General features: G+C 39.0%; 1 protein-coding gene across 2 annotated transcripts in view; it reads right to left on the bottom strand.

Annotated features, from left to right (window-relative positions):
- Nucleotides 1–24,868, bottom strand: part of LOC124613551 (bromodomain adjacent to zinc finger domain protein 1A) — a 161,424-nt gene that overhangs the window by 15,851 nt on the left and 120,705 nt on the right. Inside the window, exons 25-27 of one of the 2 annotated variants that reach the window (XM_047142263.1) lie at nucleotides 14,122–14,238; nucleotides 3,701–3,873; nucleotides 2,992–3,155 (exon numbers count right to left, since the gene is read on the bottom strand). In XM_047142263.1, the coding sequence (XP_046998219.1) occupies nucleotides 2,992–3,155; nucleotides 3,701–3,873; nucleotides 14,122–14,238 (454 nt within the window). The remainder of the gene's footprint in view (nucleotides 1–2,991; nucleotides 3,156–3,700; nucleotides 3,874–14,121; nucleotides 14,239–24,868) is intronic. The other variant, XM_047142264.1, reaches the window with a different exon arrangement.

Raw genomic sequence — 24,868 nt, 5'->3', positions numbered from 1 at the left:
TCCCGGCATTTGCCTGGAGCGATTTAGGGAAATCACGGAAAACCTAAATTAGGATGGCCGGACGCGAGATTGAACCGTCGTCCTCCCGAATGCGAGTCCATCTCATTGCTTGTGCTTCGAATCCTCTAAGAACCATTTAAGATGAGAAACGTGGCAGAAATTGGTAAGGTTGGTCAGGAGAGTTTTGCACACATGTATGTGAGAGAGATGTCTCTCCTATTATACAGATCTCAACATACTGGTTTTAAAAAGGTCATACTATACCCAGGCTGCTGCAACTTTACACTTGACATATGTGTTTCAAGTTGGCAGTGTAATAGGTTAACAAGTGAAGAACGAGAAGTGCAAAACTCTAGGCACAGTAATCGCTGCCAGTCATGACGTCAAAGCTCCTGTGCTGCCGGCTTTGTTTGGTATGAACATAACGTACATTGTGCATCGTTTCTGCCTAACACTTGAACTGAACTGTGCTTCGTTTTGCTGTGGTTTAGAAAATTCTGGAAATCGAAGAAACGTCATTCGCCTGGTGACAATCCTTTATGTCAAGGCTTGCTGCTAGGCAGCAACGCACTGAAGCTACTACAGAGATCTCTCAAGTCTTATGAGCAGGAGAAACAATGCACAAGCATTCTTGGAGAGCCTTCAGTTCCTGCCAATAAAGTTGTGGAATGTACATTGTAAACTCTCGGAATTAGTGCAGGAACAAAAGTAACAATGGAGTGTTATTGAATAAGTTGAAAGATGTAGACATGCGCCGTAATGATTCCGAGGTGACTCCTGGAGTCACCCTGTCACTGACTTACATCCTTTCAAGACTGGTGCAATCCACAGGCATATTTATGCTTACTATAGCAGGAAAGAGCATCCTACAGTAGTAAAGTTAATAGTGTCATTAAAAGAAAGTGAACTTTTCAGGGGTGGGAAAAAGTCACTAAAAACTGAGCTGAAAAGTATTGGCTCTGAGCAATATGGGACTTAATATCTGAGGTCATGAGTCCCCTAGAACTTAGAACCACTTAAACCTAACTAACCTAAGGACATCACACACATCCATGCCTGACGCAGGATTCGAACCTGCGACTGTAGCAGTCGCGCGGTTACGGACTGAAGTGCTTAGAACCACTCTGCCACTGCGGCCAGCTGAAAAGTATTGATTTCCGTTACAAAGCGCTAGATGAATGCAAAGTCCTGTTAGGAAAGGCGCATACTGTTATGGCTCGAAGCATATTCTTGCACAAAATTGTGAACAAAAGACTATGAATGAGAGCTACACTTATTGGTTATTTATTGAATCACTGTCATTATAAAAGGTAGAGCAAGAAGTTACAATCTCGGTAATTACTTGTTTTGTAAACTATGTATCGTATTGCTTTTAAGATATTGGTCATCATCACATGCTTGTTCCCCATATTTCTTTGCTCCTTTATCGAAAGTGCGAGTTTCATTATGACTAATATATATATATATATATATATATACACACACACACACACACACAAAGATGATGAGACTTACCAATCAAAAGCGCTGGCAGGTCGATAGACACACAAACATACACACAAATGAAGCAACCGTTTGTTGCAAAAGCTTGAATTTTGTGTGTATGTTTGTGTGTTTATCGACATGCCAGCGCTTTTGATTGGTAAGTCTCATCATCTTTGTTTTTAGATATATTTTTCCCACGTGGAATGTTTCCCTCTATTATATAGTTTTTTATTTTCTGTCAAGGGAATAGCAAGTCAAAATCAAATTCTTATATATACAGTTATTACTCAATAGCATACATGTACGAGATGGAGCACAAAACTGTATCATCTGCTATGCGTATAGAGGCTGCTGTTGCAACATCGCTACTGCAGTACAACCAACCTAACTTGACATAATGCAAACCATCAAGTGCAATGTTTCACATGGGCAGGTATAAATCACAACTTTCAGAGGACAGAACACTGCTCCATTTCAGTGCACCCTGATTTCCAACATCCCTCTTTCCAATGTGTAGGGGCTCTACTGCACTACACTGCCACTCAGAGAAATACTGTGCACTTACATGTGTATCTGCTACGTTCACTACGACAATGCAGTCTGTTTAGGTTGACACTTTGCATCTTCCCACTGTCTGACATTATGTGGATTCAAATTGCCTCCTGGTAGATGCTGTGACAGGCTGAGAGCAAGACTTATGCTCATGGTACCATGACCTGACTGCCTCTGAAAATCTCTCATTGTTAGAAAATAACAACTATGCAATCAGTTGTCTATCCCAGAAATGTCTTGCTACTTCACAGACCTCAATACTTTAATGAGCCACTGCTTTACTTTTACTCTTATTGAAGAGAGCACTAATGGCAATCTGACACTTGGACACCTCAGATATCAGTGTCAATCCCAGTTGATGTGGTCAAGTGAGTTTCCTTTTCTTGTATCCATAACTAGCAGTGACACACTAAGCTGTTATAGACATAACCATCTCCTCCAATTCTTTTAATCAGCGTAATACAGAGAGAGACCAAGACAACTGGGAAACTTCTCTAATTACATTAACTGGTTGTCATTAATTATTCATAATAAAAACAAAGACTGATCTATAAAAAATAAACATTGTATTTTATAAAACAAATGTGAAATGAGCTGCCGGCCGGTGTGGCCGTGCGGTTCTAGGCGCTTCAGTCTGGAACCGCGTGACCGCTACGGTCGCAGGTTCGAATCCTGCCTCGGGCATGGATGTGTGTGATGTCCTTAGGTTAGTTAGGTTTAAGTAGTTTTAAGATTTAGGGGACTGATGACCACACATGTTCAGTCCCATAGTGCTCAGAGCCATTTGAACCATTTGAAATGAGCTGAACAAACAAATATTAAATGACATGTTCAGATATTATATTGTCAGTAGATACAAACTGTCGTAATAAAGGAATTGAGCTTTAACTGCTTATATAATTACTTATAATGAACACTTATTTATACTACCATTACAAAATAATTTATACTTACTTGTACTCTGGAGCATCTACCTGATTGTACATTTCACAGTTTTCAAAAACTAAAAGAACATCTTTTATGAACTCTCTATCATTTTTATACACCATATTTTCAAGATTCTGCTTTATCAAGCCTAAATCCATAGGTTTCTTAATTATGGTATGATAATCAGGAACCTGCATAAACAAATAAATAAATAAGCAAGCTAGTATATTTATAACATGTTAAGTAGTTAGGACAATTTAAGTAATATAATTTCTTGTTATTAGTGTGCAGTGCATTTGCCCATCATATTACATCACTTAGTAAGCCTCTTAAAAGAAATCTCAATATTCTGTGCTATTCCTGAAGTATATTTTACTTATTTTTTTAAAGCAATGCTGCAAAGCAGTAGGACAGATATCAATACTGAAGACAGTTTGGAGAACAGTTAGAGAAAGGGTGCCATGGCATATCTTAATATACATGCCTGAAGTACACCGAGCACTCATCACCCAAATGCATTCCTTCTCATTATAACAACCAACCAAAAAAAGCAAACTGACATAAATAGTTACCATGTATGTAAACAATATTCTTGGTTTCATCCAACAAAAAGATATAAAAGTGTTATTAAAGCAGCTACAATTATAAACAAAATAAAATCTTTTTGAGTAACTCGTCTCATAACCTGTCCTACACCACAGTAATGTTTTATAATATCACCAAGATATGAACCTACCTCTGTTTTGCTCACTGGCAATCTGAATGGCCATGCTTCTTTATGATTTATCATGTTCTTTATTAACTTGTCCAATACAGGATAATTGAGCGGCAGGTCTGGATTAGCTTTAAGGGAATGTCTGCCACTCCGACGCGAGGGTAATGTGTCTTCACTGTGTGTGCTGTCTTCATCTGTCAAAATTCAAAATAATCACTTATTCTTTCAATTCTCAATATTTGTATGTCAAAAATATCACTATGTTCAACACTATTTAGTAACTGAATAATTTATTTCCAATCCAGGAGAAACTCAATATAGCTACCACAATCTTAAGACAAAATTGCATTATTACTATTGTATCAAAGATATGTGCAGCAGAATGTTTAGAATACAATGACACCAAATTACTCTAAGTAGTAACATATGTAATAAAAGAAAAAGCTGTAACAACACACATGCAACATGCAGTATCAGCACTGACGACTTTCACATTTCATGGCATTACTTAAATATTAAGCAATTCCACAATTTACACAACAAGCCTTAATATCTATAACTGTGTGCGTGGTAGTAGATCGGGAAGAGGGGGGGGAGGGTGGGGGGGGGGGGGGGCGAGCGAGCAAGTGTGTGAGAGAGAGAGAGAGAGAGAGAGAGAGAGAGAGAGAGAGAGAGAGAGAGAGGAGAGGGAACCAAACAGCAAGGTCAATGGGCCCATGGGATTAGGCAAGCATGGTGAAGAAGGAAGTTGGCCATGCCCTTTCAAAGGAACTATCCCGGCATTTGTCTGAAGCGATTTAGGGAAATCGTGGAAAACCTAAATCAGGATGACCGGATATGGGTGATGTTTTATACATACACATACAATCCCAGTATGAGAACATACAATTACCACTCTCCATCACCCATCTCTCACCAGAAAGAATGACACACATTTGCGGTAATGAGTTGGTTGAAGATATACCGGAAGCAGCAGAAATAAATATGACAAAACATAAATTCAACAGTTTACTAGCAAGGCATTTCTCTCGAATCACTAAATATTCCTATGTCGTAAAACAAGGAGAACATAAGAAAGATAAAAAATAATCAGAATGATATAATAGAGCAATATTTCATCACTGAGTGTGAATTTGAAGAAGTACTCTGACTTGCTGTGGATGCTGCTGGCAGCCCATGACTCATCACAGAAGAAATAATGATGAAAATGATAAAAAAAGATTATGCTGTAGACATCAAAAGAGTTTAACCCACCACACGAAAGGTGATAATAGAAATCTGAGACAGAGTTACAATGTCAAGGAACCATGAAAGTACACTCTGAAGACGGAAGTGAATCACAAAGGAAATGGAAGCCAGCAACTGGAATATAAAATGGCTGGTTGTCTTGCGTGTCCATGAACATGTCTCGGCAAACAGCAAAATTAATGCATCAATAATTGGGTGTTAAAAATTTAAAACTTTGGAAAAGATCTCACCATCGTATTACAAATACACTCCTGTTCCTGTTTTCAAATGAAATATATCTGGTACCACAAAATGAAAAGCAATTAACACAAAGTCTAAGAGTTAAATACAGGGGAGGTATTTCAGATCATTCGACAAGAAAAGTTCAGTACTTTGTAGTGCTGTTGTCCCAGCTGTGCTTACACAGTTATATATTTCAACTTGTACAAGAATTAATGAATACTATACGGAAAAACTGAACAAACAGAAAAGAGGGAGGGAATAAAGGGTGGAAAAAAATGGAAACACCAAAAAGACAGCACATTACCATGCCCTAATAAAGTATAGGAAACCCATTGGCAGTCAAAACAGCATCCAATCATCTCGGAACGGACAGATGGAAGTCCCGTATGGTTTTCAAGGGGATCTTATACCATTCTTCCTGCAAAATATTTACAAGTTCAAGCAACAATGATGGAGATGGATAGTGATCATACACCCTTCCCTCCACAGTAGACCACAAAGGCACAATAATATTGAGATCAGGTGACTGTGGTAACCAGTAGAGATGCGACAATTCATCCTCGTGCTCACAAAACCTGTCCTAGCCTGTGACAACCATATGAACAGGGGCCCTGTCCTCTTTGAACACAGCACAACTACTGCGGAACAAACATTCTACCATCGACGGACTTGATTAGTGAAAAGGGTAACATAATCTTTGGCTGTAAGGTAACCTTGCAGAGGAACTATGGGGCCCATGGAATATCACGATATGGCTGCCCAAGTCACTGTGCTTCTGCCACTTTTCTTCCAGATCACCTGCAATTCCCACGTAATTGGATTTTTTTTGGATGCTGAATGGATTCACGAATGTGACAGTCAGTTCTGCACTGACTTTTGCAACTGCTGTCTCCCCCCCAGATGCTATGCCAAAAGGGTGATGAAAACTGGCATAAAACAATGACAAACAAGAGGGATATAAGGCAAAAGAATATTGGTGAAACCTGTAAATCCTGATATGGGCTGACAGTTAGCACATCGAGTCCACATTACAGGCAGCACAATTACTTTCCACAATTGAGGCTCAATGCTACAAAAATTGATTCACAATAATGGCACATAATGGACACAGCTTTAAATAGTTCGCAGTTCAGAAATTCTAAGAAATTCACTACTGTCAGTATGGTAGACTATCTTGGACATGCTATGAAGCAGGCTTAATATCTATTGAAGTGACAAAATAATAAGTAAAATGAACAATGCAAAATTTGGGATGGAATAACAATGATATTACAAAAAGGATAGCTATTATAAGCTATCAGACTACATCCTTCAGCAGACAAACAAACCAAAACAAAAGAGAGATATTTATGTATGTACAACTCATAAATACATGGCCACAGTCATCTCGGGACACTGAGGCTCAACTGCAAAAACATCTGAGATAAACTGCAACCACATGTAAAGAAGGTATGGAAAAAGCATACCGGAGGGGTGGGGAAGAAATTTTCTCAATAGTGTTTCTCAAAAAGAACGTTGCCTTCCCACCAGGGATTCCCATTTGAGTTCCTGAAGCATCTCCGTAACGTGTTGTTCGAATCTAGCTGTAACAAATCTAGCAGCCCGCCCCTGAATTGGTTTGATGTCTTCCTTCAATTCAACCTTGTATGGATCCCAAACACTCAAGCAGTACTCAAGAATAGGTCGGACCAGCATCCTGTATGTGGTCTCCTCTACAAGTGAACCACTCTTTCCCAAAACTGTCCCAATAAACCAAAGTCGACCATTTGCCTTGCCTACCACATTTCTCACACACTCGTTCCATCTCGTACCGCTTTGCAATGTTATGCCCAGATATTTAAACGACTTGGCTTTGTCAAGCAGAACACTACTAATACTGTATCCGAACATTACAGGTTTGATCTTCCTACTCATCCACATTAACTTACATTTTTCCACATACAGGGCTACCTGCCATTCATCACACCAACTGGAAATTTTATTTAAGTCTTCTTATATCACTCAACTTCGACACCTTACCGTACACCACAGAATCTTCAGCAAACAAACGCTGATTGCTGCACACCCTGTCCAACAAATCACTTATGTATATAGAGAACAGCAGCAGTTCTATCACACTTCCCTGGGGCACTCTTGACGATACCCTTGTCTCTGATGAACACTCGCCGTCAAGGACAACATCCTGGGTTCTATTATTTATGAAGTACTCAAGCCACTCACATATCTGTGAACTTATTCCATATGCTCGTACCTTCATTAACAGCTTGCAATGGCCCACCGTATCAAATGCTTTCCATAAATCTACAAATATGGAATCTGCCTGTTGCCCTTCATCCATACTTCTCAGTATATCATGTGAGAAAAGGAATGCTGGGTTTCGTACAAGTGATGCTTTCTAGAAACATGCTGATGCATGGACATAAGCTTCTCTGTCTCAGGAAAGTTTATTATATTTGAACTGAGAATACGTTAAAGGATTCTGCAGCAAACAGAAGTTAGGGATATTGGTCTGTAATGTTGCAAGTCCATTCTTTTACTTTCTTATATATTGCAGTTTTTTCCATTCGTTGGGGCTTTGTACCGGGCGAGAGATTCTCGAAAAATCAAACTGAGATGCCATTTGGGCCCGGTGATTTATTTGCTTTCAAATCTTTCAGTTTTTTTTCTCTATGCAAGGTATGCTTATTACTATGTTGTCCATATGGGAGTCTGTTTTGTAAAAAAAAAAAAAAAAAAAAAAAAAAAAAAAAAAAAAAAAAAAAAAAAAAACCACACACACACACACACACACACACACACACACACACACACGGTGACAACTATCTTACATGAAGAAAATAGAAACAGTTAATGCTCCAAGTCCTGAGTGTGTGGAATGTGTTTGGGCAAATAACAAATAAGACAGGAATCTATACTGAAAAACCAGAATGTTTTTCCTGCAATTTAAATTACTGTTCCTCTCAGCTATATAATATAGCTCTGGTGCTCACATTGGAACCAGTCAAACAATACACCCAGTTTGAGGGTGGTATATAATACTTTCTTCTTCAATTAGTGTGTAGTTCATACATCAATTTATTTGTAATCTGATATTTGGAGGGCCAGGATGGGGGCTGAACAATTGTGTTTAAGGACATGGAAACACAATTTCTCAAAAACAAATTTTATTTTTATGCATAAATGTATTTAACAAGAAAGTCCACTCATGAGTAATTACGTGTGTGTGTGTGTGTGTGTGTGTGTGTGTGCGCGCCCGTGTGTGCGAGAGAGAGAGAGAGAGAGAGAGAGAGAGAGAGAGAGAGAGAGAGAGAGAGAGAGAAATCTTATTGTAATCATAAACTGAATAGTTTGGTGTGCCACTTAATGATAATGTTCTCAGACCTTGTACTGGCAAGTCAAGTGCGTCATGATTAATATGTGCAATTTCAGTGCACTTCATCACAGTCAGACTTTGGGTACCCAACACCTGAGACATTTCTTACGTAATGCAGACACTAGGATTTACACATACCATTGTGTACAGGAAATATGTATTTCTGTTTATTATACATCACAGCACGCAGAGATTATCACAGATCCTGCGTCACCACCATTGGATACTTGTGGAAAAATACCAACTGAACTGGTGAGTTGTAATAAATTCCAATGAGATCAAAAAGTAATGGGAATTTTTGTTTTTCTTAAAGTATCTTTATTTAGTCACCAACATCTACTTTGTCCCCTTCTACATAATCCCCCTTTGACATAACACACTTCTGTCAATGCTTTTTCCCATCTTCGAAGCACTTGTGGAACACTCTTCTTGTTAGGGTATTCAGCTCCTTCAGTGTTCCTATTTATATCTCATCAATGGTGGAAAAACAACATACTTTAATGGTTCTCTTCAGCCTCAGAAATGGAAACAAGTCAAAGAGGGCCATGTCTGACGAACATGGTGGCTGAGGCAACATTAACTGATTTGTTTTTGCCAAAAAAAATCACGAACAAGTATGGAGATGTGAGCGGGAGAATTATTCGGCTGCAATTTCCATGAGCGGTTTTGCTACAAGGATTTTCTTTGAAATGCTTCATGCAAATGGCACATAACTTCTTAACAGTATTCATTACTGACTGTGTGTCCATAAGGCTGGAATTCATGATGCAGTATCCCACTGTAATTTAAGAAAACAGTAAGAAGAAACTTCACATGTGAGTGCACTTGTTGAGTTTTTCTGGTCTTGGCCCTCCAAGTGGTTTCCATTGGGATATTTGGGACTTCGTTTTGATGTCATACCCATATATCCATATTTCGTCACCTATTATAACTTCCTCTGGAAGTTCTGGGTAGCTGTCTCTTCATTTGCAATTTCTAAGCAATGTCTACGCAATGTCATTTTTTGTTAAAATTCAACAAGTTCGGTACAAACTTTGCCACTACTCGTTTAATGCTCAAAACATCTGAAAAAATTACTTGGTATGAGGCAAAGCATATGCCAACACCTTCAGCAACCTCTCTGGTGGTGATTCTGCAATTTTCCAAACATCTCTTTGCTCCTTCGACACTATTGTCAGTAATTAATGTGCTAGGGCGTCCAGGGCGGTCATAATCTTAAACGTCTTCTCAACCCTCTTTGAAACGTTTACACCACTCTTAAATTGTTATCTTATTCGTACAGATTTGCCAAATGCCACAGTCAACATTTCAAATGTGGTGCTGCATTTTATTCCATTTTCCAAGCAAAATTTAATGCACACTCAATGTGACATCTTTTTTGTAAGCAAAAATTTGCCAACTACTCTAAAACATAAACATCATTTTCAACTGTAAACAACAAAAACTAAATATTAAAAACAGCTAAAAATGAAAACATACATCAGGAATGTGTGTACCAACAAAATAAAAAAAGTTTTAAGAATTGGTGTATAATGTCCAGGAAATTAAAATATTCCCTTTACTTTATGATCACACCTCGTATGTCAAAATCAATAGGAAGCCATGACTTCATTAGCTAACATTGCACTATTTAAGCTGGCAGTGGAAGTATTCAAGTCGTGGCTGTTTACATCAGATGAAATTTGGAACTCCAATACATCTAACATCGTCTCTTCACTCGCGAGTAATACAGCAACGGTCTATACATTTGCATTTGTTTGTTCACTTACAACACCAAGTATGTTTAGTTAGTAAAATTTCCACCCTCACCATTTAGTAAATAGTCAGCCTTTGTAGCTGTGACACCATAGTTACAAATAATTACATGTTTTCAACATGTGAAAGCTTTTATTGTACAATTAGTAATTCAAGACAAGCAGCTGAAAAAAAATGAAGAAACTGTTAGGGCCACATAAAGTGGATGACTGTAATTCACTTGTGGTATGTTACACAAAAATGGAAGTGAAAAGAAATAAACTAACTCCTTCGTTGAATTTAGGAGCAATTTTAACTTGGAACAGCAGGATAATTAATTGTGGTCTCTAGAGGACGTGATTTCGACATATTATGATGTACAGTAGAAGCAGTTACCCAAAGCACTGTCCTCTATCAACAACAGGTATGTACTGATTACACCACAATGTGATACAAACCTGATAACTCGGGGAAAAAAGCTACTGGGAAACGAGGCCCCAAAATTATGACTATAGTTTTCCTATGGTACAAGGTTACGAATCAGCTGATCTACTGTAATAAGTGTGGAAGTGTCAGCTAAAATCAGTTTGTTTTTGTAACCATTGTTTCATAAATATGGCAATTTTGTAGCTGTGGATAGACAGATAAATGTGCTAACAAACATCCATTACAGAAACCAGCAGAACAAACTGTCTGCATATACTCACACCCATATAAGAATGTAGACAACAGAAGACTGCTTCAGTGCCACACATGAAGGCAAGAAACAAGCGACAAATATGAAAACAATGTGGGTTTGTTTTTTTACTTTAAATAGCCAGTCAATTGCAAAATAGTTACCTAAAGTAGTATTGCTGTTTACAAATGCTAAAACGAATGTGTGTGATGCACAGAGGAAAAGAAGTACAAAATTGTGGTTAGCATTGGCTTCTGTATGATGGCAGTGCTCTTAATCATACAGTCTTTAGCATTCAGCAGTTTTTCACAAAAATAAAATGACAACTGTCTGGTGTGTACTCTACTCTCTGAGCCTGGGTCTCTTGTGACACATTTGTGTTCTCTACACTGTAAGGAGCAATATTTTCAAGACACAGAAGAGGTGGAATAAAGATTGTTCAAGTCAACATGTTGATTACAATCTGACTCTGAAACCATTTGTATGAACTGCATAATTTTGAGGCAAGTACATCAGATCCAATGAAAACTATTTTGAAAGTAATGCAATTAAATACTTCTATCTACTCTACCGCTCCACCCCCCCCCCCCCCCCCCGACTGTGTGTGTGTGTGTGTGTGTGTGTGTGTGTGTGTGTGTGTGTGTGTGTGTGTGTAGGGAGGGGGGGAGGGGAGGGGGGCGCGTGTGAGCTGAACAGATGATGACTTTTGCACTAGAAGTAAAATACAAGCTACCTGTATAATTAGGTCAATATCACAGAGCCACAAAATTTTATAATTTTTTTCATTTATTGAGTATCCGGTCAGACTTTATTTACATTTAGTTTTCAACTGTGATTCATCAACTGCCAATAGCTCATTATTTGCAGAAATCTGAAAACAATTTCCACTATTAAAAAGTTTTTACTTCCTAATTATTCCCTACCACTTTAGTTTCCACTGTCCCAGGGTTTTCTCTCTTTAGGGTACATTTCCTTATCTTCTTTTCCTGATTGTCATTTTCTTTCCCCTCATCTTAATAAAAGAATTTTTTAAAGATGACTAAAGGACGCGTCATTTACGACGGCAGCGGCCGAGTTTAGGTTCGTTCTGCGCATCTGACGTCACAAAACAACATAGTCAGTCAATGAACAGAGAACGATGTTGCCAGAACTCGACTGCAGTGCAGAGAACGGACGAGTGTCTTCAGTTTTATAAGCGTTCAGTCATAAATGAAGCAATTGAACAAAAGCAATGCCTTGACAGCAGAATTTCTTTTACAGAAGGTTTGGAAAAAGCATTCTTTATACCAATTGCTTCATATTCTATTAATTAATTAAACCAAACAAGCAATAAGCCTCCTAATTCAGGCGATAGCAAGGAAAGGTGTTTGTATCATTCTCACTAACCGCTTTTTCGCAATAAAGAACAGTGGTAATTGTTTATTTCCTATTGTACTTTGACGAAACGTAATTCATAGCCATACCAACAGTGTTTGTCGGTATTTTGCGTCACCTGTTAAAATCCTCCAGGAAGTCTAGTGCCTGCCGAGCTCCATTAGCGTAATGGTTAAAGTGTTTAGCTGATAAGCGAAAGATTCCGAGTTCAAACCTTGTTTGGTGCTTAATATTTTCTTTATTTAAAAACAATATCGAAGTGTCTTACTTCATGAAATTTATTCGGTTGAATGTAATTTTTTGAAATTTCTAGTGGCAACTAAAATCGACCATACGGAAAGTATACGCTATGGACTTTTACCTCTGCAAACTATTCAAAATTTCGTGCAATGGTTTACTACATTTAATGCTACATGCTACACAATAACTGCGTTGAACATCGAAACAAAATTAAGTCATTTATGGGGGGAAGGTATCAGTCAAGAAGATGTGTAAAAATCAAATTTTTGGACCAAATAGTTTTTGTGAAATCGAATGATAAGTGTGTCAAAGCAGTCTGAACACTGTGTGTCTGCACTGGCGAGCAGTGCAGTGCTGACAAAATCGCGCGGAATGCGGGGAGCATGTCTCTGTAGCAGTGAAAGGCTTAATGCGGCCGCGGTGGCTTTACTTCATAAACTGCGCGCTCCCCGATAAACGTAAGTTTGCTTGGCGCGTACAACTGGCAACGCAGCAATCTCCCGCGTCTGGGCGGGCATGCGCAAACCGCCAAGATAAAAGAATTGAACTATAGTCAAAGAATCAATTTATGTTCACCTTTCTGCTCCTGTTATTTCTGTTTCAGTATGTGATATCAGATCAACTTTGATCACAATAATACTTAGCTGCAACTTTCTTTTCATAAAGTCATGACTGTTTAACACAGTCTCTGAGAAAATACAGATTATTAACATGGCAACCTGAAATACATGAAACAGTAAGTATTAGAAGTTCTCTCACTATTTGAAAAGAGAAATGACCGAGTTTACAAGAGATAGCAATGCACTACAGGAGCACTGATTTTATGTAAGGTTTCTGGAAATAACAGCAGGGGATACATATTGCTTTTGCAACAGAAGAGGGAAGACATGATGGACTTATTTTTTGGTTGGGGTGTTCTACACCACACATCTGTTTTAAGTTTTAAGAGAGAAATAGGCTTACTTCTATATGAATAAACTGTCATAGTTCTCAATGGTATTATTTAAGCCTGTATCACAACAAGACAAATACTGATCAAAACAAACAATCTCTTGGGTACCTAGCAGGCTATTTACCTATACATTATTTCTTAGACTGATTACTTGCTCAAATCGTTTGTTGGCATCTGACAAATTCAGAAATTAACAAGACTAAGTATGTATACAATATGGACCCTTAGACCCAATCTTCCGTCAACGAACTCTGTTTAATGTCGTATCAGAATCAGTTACCTTACATCTTCAATGCAACACGACTTTTTATACACTGTGTATGCAATGTCATTATAGCAAACCAAATCAGTAGGAAGACTTATCACATAAATGGCAATGAATATCCCACCTATGGTAGTAAATAAAATCACATTTTTGTTGTGAGCATAGGAAAGACTGTTCACTACATTAAGCATAAATGAAATAAATTATTAAGGAAGGTCTACAAGGTTTCATCACAGTTAATAGGCACAGGTTAGGAACACATGGGACAACATACAGTAAGCCCAAATAGTGACCGGAAAGCTTGTGACAGGAAAAAAGACAGAGAGAGAGACACAGAATAGCTCGAAAATACACACACCATCCCAGGAATCGCTCCGTAATCGTCGGGCAAACCTTGAGATCTTAGCCACAGCTGCAGTGGCACAGCAGCGCCGTTGCCTTATTGGCACTTGAGGCTGTACTGGCATAGCTCCATCTGTAGACCAATTAAGGGTCTTACAGACACATTCACACCACACATGCGAGCAACACAGATTGAAAATCTGTCACAGGCTACATTAGTTTCATAATATAATGCATACCACTCTTACAGCAAGTTAACTACTGTATTGTATTAAGACCCAGTAATAGAATTTTAATCAATGACAGCTTTCGAGAAAGCAAAGATCTACAGCAATAATTTCAGTCGTGTTCTTGCAAATATGACCCAAGAAAGATAGACTGCAAGATTTTCTACTAAGCCCAGCTAAATTTTGATGTATTTTGTTTTTATTAAAACTGTAATTTACTTATAAAACAAGTACTGATGAATCATAGTAGTTACATTAAATCCCTTCAACAATTTTACAGAGCATGTACTAATATAAAAAATAATTATGTCAAATTACTCTACAAAAAACGTGATGACTTTTCTTAGCTATTGCTGCAAAATACAGATTAAATACTTTGTCAATGTTGATGTTAAGTGACAAAAAATGATTATATGCTCCACAAAATAATTAAAAAGATAGATTTTCCAATCACCATATAAAATTACCACTAATATAATTAAGAAGCCAACATTAACACAATTATCTATTAATATAACAAACAGCAGTACTAGAAAGGAACTGTGAGAAGTTTATTACGAACGAGTATGTATTAGGAGAACTGTAAACAGTCCCTGAGCGGGCCGAGTATGTATAGGGTAGACTGATGAGTTTGATAAGGTACATAATAAATTACTTCTTGTCAAAAACAATACTATTTCTCATCATAATCTCCGGTGATCTCAGTGCATATGACTCAATATGATTCAAACTTATTTACCCGCTTCCCCAGCTAGGAAAGAGGGTTGGCAATGAATTATTTCACAGTACAATTAGTGCACTTTCTTGCACACTAATCTTCCACTTCAACTCAGAATGTCAACAGTTCAATATTGGTGTGTGATAAGATGTCGCAGTTTTACTTATTCCCAAATATAAAATCAACATGAAACCATGTGATTGGATGGGGGACAGTTCTCAAAAGGTCTATATGTATTCACTTTACCCCTTAAGACACTTTCAACTTCGTTAAAAGATTTGACAGCAAATTTGCCCCAAGTATGTAATGGTGCATCCATTTTATTTTATTTTATTTTTTTACACAGTAACATTGCTATCACAAGACTTTCAGATATTCTTCAAATTTTAGAAACATTATTTTAAAATGTCCTTCCCCAAGTGTTGTAGGCCCGGTGTCAATAAATGGAGAACCAATCACAAACTAATGTATAGAATTTCACAGATGATATTATATGTCTGTTCATATGAGATACCTATCACCTCCATAATCTCGTGAAACTTAATGTGATTGTCTTTATTATCATAATCATCTTATTTCATCACAATGAACTTCAATAGAGCATTTGAGACATGCAAATCTACAGAACTCATATGACCACATGTACATTAATTTATCCTTTGACTTGAGGTAATAGTTACCAATGAACAACTGAATGTTGTTATGTATTTAAAAGTTTGAATCCGAGCATTACAAGGTCAATGTTGCTAAACAATCGTATCCTTAACTTCTGACTGCTCCTGTCCCTGCGCACTCTGTACGTGTTTAAGCCCACCTTAGATCCTTTCGTCAGGTGCTTTAGATGTATATATAACATCTAGAATTCGATATATCAATTGTGATGTGAGAAAAGACACCACTCACAAAACAAAAGATGGGATTATGAGTACGCAGTTGAACACTACAAGAATATATAATTTATGACAAACATACACAACGCTTGTGTAATATTCTACAATATTTGTTATTTTACATGATGATGGCACAACAGCCAAGAGCTGCTTTGTAAAATAATACGAGGTGTGGCTAGAAAAAAACCGGACTAGTACTGGTGAAACAATAAAACGAATGCAATAAGGCTGAAAGTCGCATGGCCTGTCACGTGACTCTCGCTCCGCCTACTGCTCGAGTTTCATCTGCCTCCTGCACTCAGTCTGCCCGTGGCGTCTGTTTTAAGTAGTTGACGTTTTGTCTGTGCGTCGGAAAATGTTGAATGTACAGAAAGAACAGCGTGTTAACATCAAATGTTGTTTCAAACTAGGAAAATCTGCAAGTGAAACATTTGTAATGTTACAACAAGTGTACGGCGATGATTGTTTATTGCGAACACAAGTGTTTGAGTGGTTTAAACGATTTAAAGATGGCCGCGAAGACACCAGTGATGACACTCGCACTGGCAGACCATTGTCAGCAAAAACTGATGCAAACATTGAAAAAAATCGGTAAACTTGTTCGACAAGATCGCCGTTTAACAATCAGAGCAGTGTCTGAGTTAACAGGAGTTGACTTGTTGTCTTGTCGAACAAGTTTACCGATTTTTTCAATGTTTGCATCACTTTTTCCTGACAATGGTCTGCCAGTGCGAGTGTCATCACTGGTGTCTTTGCGGCCATCTTTATATCGTTTAAACCACTCAAACACTTGTGTTCGCGATAAACAATCATCGCCGTACACTTGTTGTAACATTACAAACGTTTCACTTGCAGATTTTCCTAGTTTGAAACAAAATTTGATGTTAACACGCTGTTCTTTCTGTACACTCAACATTTTCCGACGCACAGACAAAACGTCAACTACTTAAAACAGACGCCACGGGCAGACTGAGTGCAGGAGGCAGATGAAGCTCGAGCAGTAGGCGGAGCGAGAGTCACGTGACAGGCCACGCGACTTTCAGCCTTATTGCATTCGTTTTATTGTTTCACCAGTACTAGTCCGGTTTTTTTCTAGCCACACCTCGTAAATATTGTACAATATTACACCAATGGTGCGTGTGTTGTGATGTGTTATGTTATGCAATTACCAGGAGATCTTTAGATTCGTGTGCCACTTTCTTAAAGTTCCACAGGCTTATATATTCGAAAGCAAAGTAACAGTAACTGCTGAAACACTATTTTCTAACATGGAGTATTTCAGTGGTCGCGAAAGTCACTCATAAAAACAGCCAAATATCAGCAGCACAACGACCAAAATTTCTTTTCAGTGCCAGTTTTTTAAAATTTAAACTATATGGGCAGGTATATTGTTATTAAATCAATTAGGTTACACCAACACTGGCCTTTACTAAAAATGTCCTCGATCTGATTGAGGTACATTTGCTGAGGTCCACCCCTTCCAGCTTTGCCATCAAGACTCCTACACCAGTTTCTTTTCCATCAAACAATGGAAAATCCAGGATGGAATGTAACAATACGAGGGAAGGAAAGTTGCTACTCACCATATCACTATCGAACACTACCTTTCCAGATGCCCTGTGGATTCCAAATCAACAACCTCCTTCCTAGTCATCATGACCAACTATATCCTCACCCACAATTACTTCTCCTTTGAAGACATTACCTACAAACAAATCCGCAGTACGGCTATGAGCACCCACATGGCACCATCCTATGCTAACCTATTCGTGGGCCATCAAGAGGAATCCTTCCTAAAAACCCAGAACCCTAAACCCCTTACCTGGTTCAGATTCATTGATGACATCTTTGCTATCTGGATTGAAGGTGGGGACACCTTATTCACATTCCTCCAGAACCTCAACAACTTCTCCCCCCATTTGCTTCACCTGGTCCTACTCAACCCAACAAGCCACTTTCCTAGATGTTGACCTCCGTCTCAGAGATGGCTACATCAGTACCTCCGTCCATATCAAACCTACTAACCACTAGCAATACCTCCACTTCGACAGCTGCCAATTATCCTCCCATCCTTTTACAAAAACAAATCTCCCACGCCTTATCTTTCCAGTCTCCCACCACTCCCAAAGTCCCACAGCCCGGCCACATAGAAGCATTCCACTCGTAACTCAGTACCATCCGGGACTGGGGCAACTGAATTACTTTCTCCACCAGGGTTTCGATTACCTCTCGTCGTGCCCTGAAATGAGAAATGTCCTACCCACTATCCTTCCCACCCCTTCTACCGTGGTATCTCGCCGTCTACCGAACCTACACAATATACTCGTCCATCCTTACACAACCCCTGCTCCCAATCCCTTACCTCATGGCTCATACCCCTGTAACAGACCTAAATGCAAGACCTGTCCCATACATCCTCCTACTACCACCTACTCCAGTCCGGTCACTAACATTACCTATCACATCAAAGGCAGGGCTACCTGTGAAACCGGTCATCTGATCTACAAGCTAAGCTGCAACCATTGTGCTGCATTCTATGTAGGCATGACAACCAACAAGCTGTCTGTCCGCATGAATGGCCACTGACAAACTGTGGCCAAAAACAAGTGGACCACCCTGTAGCTGAACACTCTGCCAAACATGATACCCCTCATCTGATTGACTGCTTTACAGCGTGTGCCATTGGATCCTTCCCACCAACACCAGCTTTTCTTAATTTTGCAGGTGGGAAATTTCCCTGCAATACATCCTACGTTCCTGTAACCCTCCTGACCTCAACCCTCATTAGTCACTGTCCTCACCCATCCAGCCCCCTCCCTCTTCCCCTTCCAGCACTACACAGCCGTCATTTCACCGCCACACCCAGTCTTTTAATTTCTTTTATTTTTGTTTCTCTCCTTTCTGCTACTTACCCCCTCCCCGCTCCGCGCCTTCCCTCCTACCCTCCGTCTAAACTGGAACACTTCACTGTCCGCCACTCCCACCATACTATCTCTCCCCCTCCCCGCTCCAGCCTCCTCCTTACCCCCACCCAGTCGCCACTCCCATCATGCACTGGTGCTGCTCGCAGTGTAGTTTCAGCTCTCCGAGACTGCAGATGTGTGTGCAAGTTGCACTTGCACATGCGTGTGTGTGTCTACTGCTGACAAAGGCCTTAATGGCCGAAATCTATGATTGTGTGAATCTCTTTACTGTGCCTATCGCGGCTCAGCATCTCCGCTGTATGGTGAGTAGCAACTTTCCTTCTCTCGTATAATTTCTTTTCCACAATGTTTATAACTACCAGTAACAAATAATCATGTGAGTTGTAGTGCCTTTGTCACTTTCCCAGATAACAGACTGCAACTGTGAAGAATAGATAAATACTTTAAATAAATACTCCTTTCAATTATCCTCTCTGCCTGTCAAAACAAACACAACGTACCTTTCTAAGTACTAATTGCTACATATTTATTCCACAAGGCTCCCTACAATTAACTTAAAAACTTTTCTTACAGTTTTAAGTCTTACCAAAAATAAGTATAAGTTGTATAAAACTTGATGTAATACGTAAAACCTATAAAATTATATTGTGACAATGACAGACACACTAATGGGAGCAATGGCCCTGTATCACCTTCAAAAGTTTTGGTAAGACAAACATCAATGTTGTTTGTAATAGTAGGCATGATTTCCCGTTCTCATCAATAAAAAGACTTCTCAATTTACTCCTGGCAGGGTTTATGCTTGAAATGATTGCTTACATGGATATGTAGACCTGAATAAGGGGAGGACAGGAGACACTAGCTTTTTCAGATAATTGTATGATTCAGGAATATTGTTCCAGGTTTTAAAAATCTACGTATTTTCCTTCTCCAGGCCTTTCAGAGGAGACCGCTTGTGCTGTGTACTAAGGCAACATTTATTTTTCTTCCAATATTTTTATATCAGCAAACAGGTATTCAAATTTTCTGCTCCACAAAACCATGTTCTTCAAATCCAGCAATTGCATTTTCCGGTGTCTCTAGTAAGGGTGAAAAATTAATCCTGTTACAGCAGCTTTGAGAGTGTTTCCTGTTTTAACAAAAGTTAACATCGCTTTGATGTTTCCAATTGGAATCGGTTGACAAAACCTTTCCTCATATTAAAGTGTTGTTTCAAAACAGTTAAAGTCAGTATCATAATTATTTTCTTAGCAACGTTTCAATTGCCTTGGAAGTGATGTGTGTGTACATACACAAAATGACTCTACATTCACAAGCTTTTGGAGCCAGTGGCTCCTCCTCCTGGTGGAAGAGTTGAAGGGGAAGGAAGAGGGGTGAAGGAAAAGGACTGGAGAGGTTTAGGGAAATGGGTATAGTCTGCCTGTAAACTCAATAGCGAGCAGCGCTTTTGGTGGGGAAAGTGGCCTTTCCCGGAAGAACCCTGCCACTGGCCTACGGGGGCCCCCAAAATCAGTTGCCCGCTACCTGTCTAGCGGTCTAGTTCGGCATGCGGTGATATACTCATCGTTTCTGTTCGTGGGATCTTAGTTGCCAGTGTCTGTCAGTTAAATTTGTGTACTCACTGATATACTACAGTATCTGGCAGTGATGGATAATCACCCTGCATTGCATGAAAATGTGAGGATACGAAGAAGAGGAGGTATTTGCGGAGTAATGAGCATTCAATCATCTCTAACGTTATCACAGCGTGTGTTAAGGAGGCGACACAAAAAGAACTCCAGGAGTTCTGCAAGGTTCACAGGAGAGCTTCTGTAAAGTTTGGAAGGTAGGAGATGGATACTGGCAGAAGTAAAGCTGTGAGTACTGGGCGTGAGTCGGGCTTCGGTAGCTCGGATGGTAGAGCACTTGCCCGCGAAAGGCAAAGGTCCCGAGTTCGAGTCTCGGTCGGGCACACAGTTTTAATCTGCCAGGAAGTTTTACAAAATGAACTGTTGGCTAATATTACCAGTCCCAATTAAAGGGCTGCAGTTTATGCAAACGCCAGCCTCGCCACAATAGGATGCATAAGGAAGGAACGCGAAAACAAGCCGCATGGTTTACTGGAATCATCGCAAAGGAAAACTAATAATTTAGGGAGGAAACCCATCGTTATAGACAGTTTCACGAAATCAGTCATTCGACAAACGATGGAGGACTTTCACATAAACCAAAAAATTGTGCCGACATTACAGAAATTACTTACTGCCGTGAAACAAAAAATACATTTTCCTTGGCAGAAAGATGTTTTACACAAGACATTGTGTGAAATGGGATTTACCTGGAAAAGATCTGTAAGTAAACGAAAGATTCTCGTAGAAAGAACTGATATAATTGACTGGCGATGTAAGTACCTGATCCAAGTGAGGAAATTAAGGGAGCTAGGCAGAAAATTCTTTTATATTGAAAACTTGGGTGGACAACAACATTACTTACAGAAAATGTTGGCACGGCCCTGGCATTGATGGCATTATGGACAATGTTAGTGGAAGCAATAGGATTATAGTGGTCAATATTGGATCAAAAGATGGGTTCTTACCCAACGCACAGTTGATTTATAAAGCGGGATGTGCAACAGGAGACTACCATGGGAAAATGAACTACAAAAATTTTTCTAATTGGATATTGAATAAAGTAATTCCAAATCTGACACTGAACTGTGTTACTGTTATGGACAACACTCCATATCACAACAAGGAGCACAACAAAGCCCGAACTAGGTCATCGAATAAAAGCTAAATGATTGAATGGTTATTAAAAAATAAGGTGGAAGCTGATTTGACAATGAGAAAAACAAAATTATTTGATTTAATTAAACAACATAAGCCGGAAGACAAAGTAATTGAAATTAATAAAATACTTGAAGCTCATGGACACACTGTGCTGCGACTTCCACCATACAACTGTGACTCAAATCCAATTGAAAATGGCAAGGGCAAAGCTCAAGAATTTCGCCAGAGTAAGAAATATTCTTGGAGATATTTGCATGACAAAGTTTCTGCAGTTGGTGAAAGAAGGTATGTAGCCATTTTCTGAGCTTCCACTTTTTATTCCGAACTAAATTTTGCCATAACTGAAAGAAAGCCTATACAAACACTTGTCCCAATTGTTACAGGTTTTGAAACGATAACTCAAGATGACTGGAGTGCATGCTGCCTCCACATGGAGAAACTTGAAAGACAGTACTGGGTTAAGGATGGGATTATGGAAGACATAATAGACGCCATAGTTATTAATTTAGAAAGTGATACGACAAGGTAATGACAGTGACAATGTTGATGATGACCTCTAAAATACGATGTATGTAAACAGGCAATGAATATTTTTTTAAAAAAATATGTTATGTGTCCTTTCAAGCCTGACTCTGCTCATATGCTATAAAGTTTCTTTTGGTAGAAATGTACTACATGGTAGTACAAGTGTTAAACAGTTTTCCAAGAGAAATACAGCCAAATTTGGTCCAAAACGAGAAATACCATTATCACTAGTTGTACAAAATCATGAATAACTTGAGAACTTCATGGTAAAATCAATTAACTTTTCGCTAGTAGAACGTGATTCAATCACGTAAAACCTTTGATGCTTAAAGAACAGCAGCATTTGAACGTATTCTGTCACTAAAACTCTATCTCGGTTACCATTCACGTGATCCTCAGACATACAGCTTAAAACATGTGGGCAATAGCTGTTCTAAACACTGCTGAAATTTCTTTCAAAACATGTATACCGATTCTGGACATCTATGTAAAAAGCTAGACATACGAGGTGCGTTCGCATATTAATTTTTATTTTTTGATAAGAACTTAACTTGTTAATGTACAACAATGTTATCCTATTCAAAATATTCCCCAGTACATGCTATACACTTATGCCAGCACTTTTTCCAATTCCCAAAACAATTTAGGAATGGTTTCCTCGGGATAGTTCATAGGTCTCTTAACTGTGCATTTTTAATCTCATCTATTCTTGTAAAACTGCTGTCCTTTAAGGCCTGCTTTGAAATGTTTATACCACTTGTATGCTGTTGGTTTACTCATAAGAGACTCACCAAAAGCAATATTTAACATTCCTAAAAATTTGATACATTTTATTCGATTCTTATAACGAAATTTAGTACAGATTATCTAATCTATTTTTATACAAAACAAATAATAGTTGATGCTACCAAAAAACATATAAGGTTTTGACAGCTGACAACAGGGTAAATACCCAATATGCAAAACATTGCACAAATACTTTTCAGACGTTAGAAAGACAGTGACAAAAAAAGCAGTGCGAATCAAAATACAACACACGAAATTACTAATTTCTGGTTACTTTTTAAACTCTCTTCATGTTGCAAGAATTGTTAAGTTTCAATGCAGCCCTTCAAAGAAAACTTCTACCTTTTAGTAGAAACACAAAGTAAGAACAAGCCTTAAATTCTAGAGATTGATTGCACTGGTTTGTCTTATGAATAGAGGAACATATATTCACATGAATATGCATTCGGTTCTATGTTTGTAGTAGAATCCTGACTTCCACACGGCGTCGCCACAGATTTGAAGCGCGCTGCGGCAGGGACGGTACTACGTTGTGAAACAGCCTGTAGAAGCGCACTGTGACGTAGCGGGGTAGGCGGAGTGGGGACTCACTCGCTCACTCTTCAGTTTACCAACAGACTATACAGTTTAGGAAAGTCTCCAAGAACCCTGGGTCAGGGGAGACTTACAGGATGGGATGAGGAGAATTAAATTTCACATGGTTCTCCTCCCAATCCCATACCACTTTCCTTGATGTTGATCTCATCCTCATTGAAGGCTAGCGAGACACACTTCCGTCCACATCAAACCCACTAACAAACAACAGTATTTACTTTTTGGGAAAAAAATAAAAATAATATATAAAAACGTAGTTGTCTCCTCTGGCCTGGGATTCTGGATGACTTTTCTAACCTGTACCCCTTTCCCTAAACCTCTCCAGTTCTTTCCCTTCAAGCCTCTTTCTTCCCCTTCAATTCTTCCACCAGATGGAGCCACTGGCTCTGAAAACTTGTGGAAGTCAAATCCTTCTCTGTGTGTGTGTGTGTGTGTGTGTGTGTGTGTGTGTGTGTTGCCCTGTCACTATTTGGTTAGTAGATTTTTTTTGTCTGTACATTTATATAATATTATCAACAATGGATTATTTTTTGTTATGGAAACATTCCACGTGGGAAAAATTATATATAAAAACAAAGATGAGGTGACTTACCGAACGAAAGCGCTGGCAGGTCGATATACACACAAACAAACACAAACACACACACAAAATTCAAGCTTTCGCAACAAACTGTTGCCTCATCAGGAAAGAGGGAAGGAGAGGGAAAGACGGAAGGAAGTGGGTTTTAAGGGTGAGGGTAAGGAGTCATTCCAATCCCGGGAGCGGAAAGACTTACCTAGGGGGAAAAAAGGACAGGTATACACTCGCACACATACACATAGGTGTCTGTATGTGTGGATGGAATTTGTGTGTATGTTTGTGTTTGTTTGTGTGTCTATCGACCTGCCAGCGCTTTCGTTCGGTAAGTCACCTCGATGTGACTTACCAAATGAAAGTGCTGGCAGGTCGACAGAAACACAAACAAACACAAACATACACACAAAATTCAAGCTTTCGCAACAAACTGTTGCCTCATCAGGAAAGAGGGAAGGAGAGGGAAAGACGAAAGGATGTGGGTTTTAAGGGAGAGGGTAAGGAGTCATTCCAATCCCGGGAGCGGAAAGACTTACCTTAGGGGGTAAAAAGGACGGGCACACACACGCGCACACACACACACGCGCACACACACACACACACACACACACACACACACACACACACACACACACACACACACACACACACACACATATATCCATCCACACATATACAGACACAAGCAGACATATTTAAATATTATTTATAAATATTTAAATATGTCTGCTTGTGTCTGTGTATGTGTGGATGGATA

The sequence above is a fragment of the Schistocerca americana genome, chromosome 4, assembly GCF_021461395.2.
Source record: "Schistocerca americana isolate TAMUIC-IGC-003095 chromosome 4, iqSchAmer2.1, whole genome shotgun sequence".
Lineage (NCBI taxonomy): Eukaryota > Metazoa > Arthropoda > Insecta > Orthoptera > Acrididae > Schistocerca > Schistocerca americana.
This window is presented reverse-complemented; position numbering and strand designations above follow the sequence as displayed.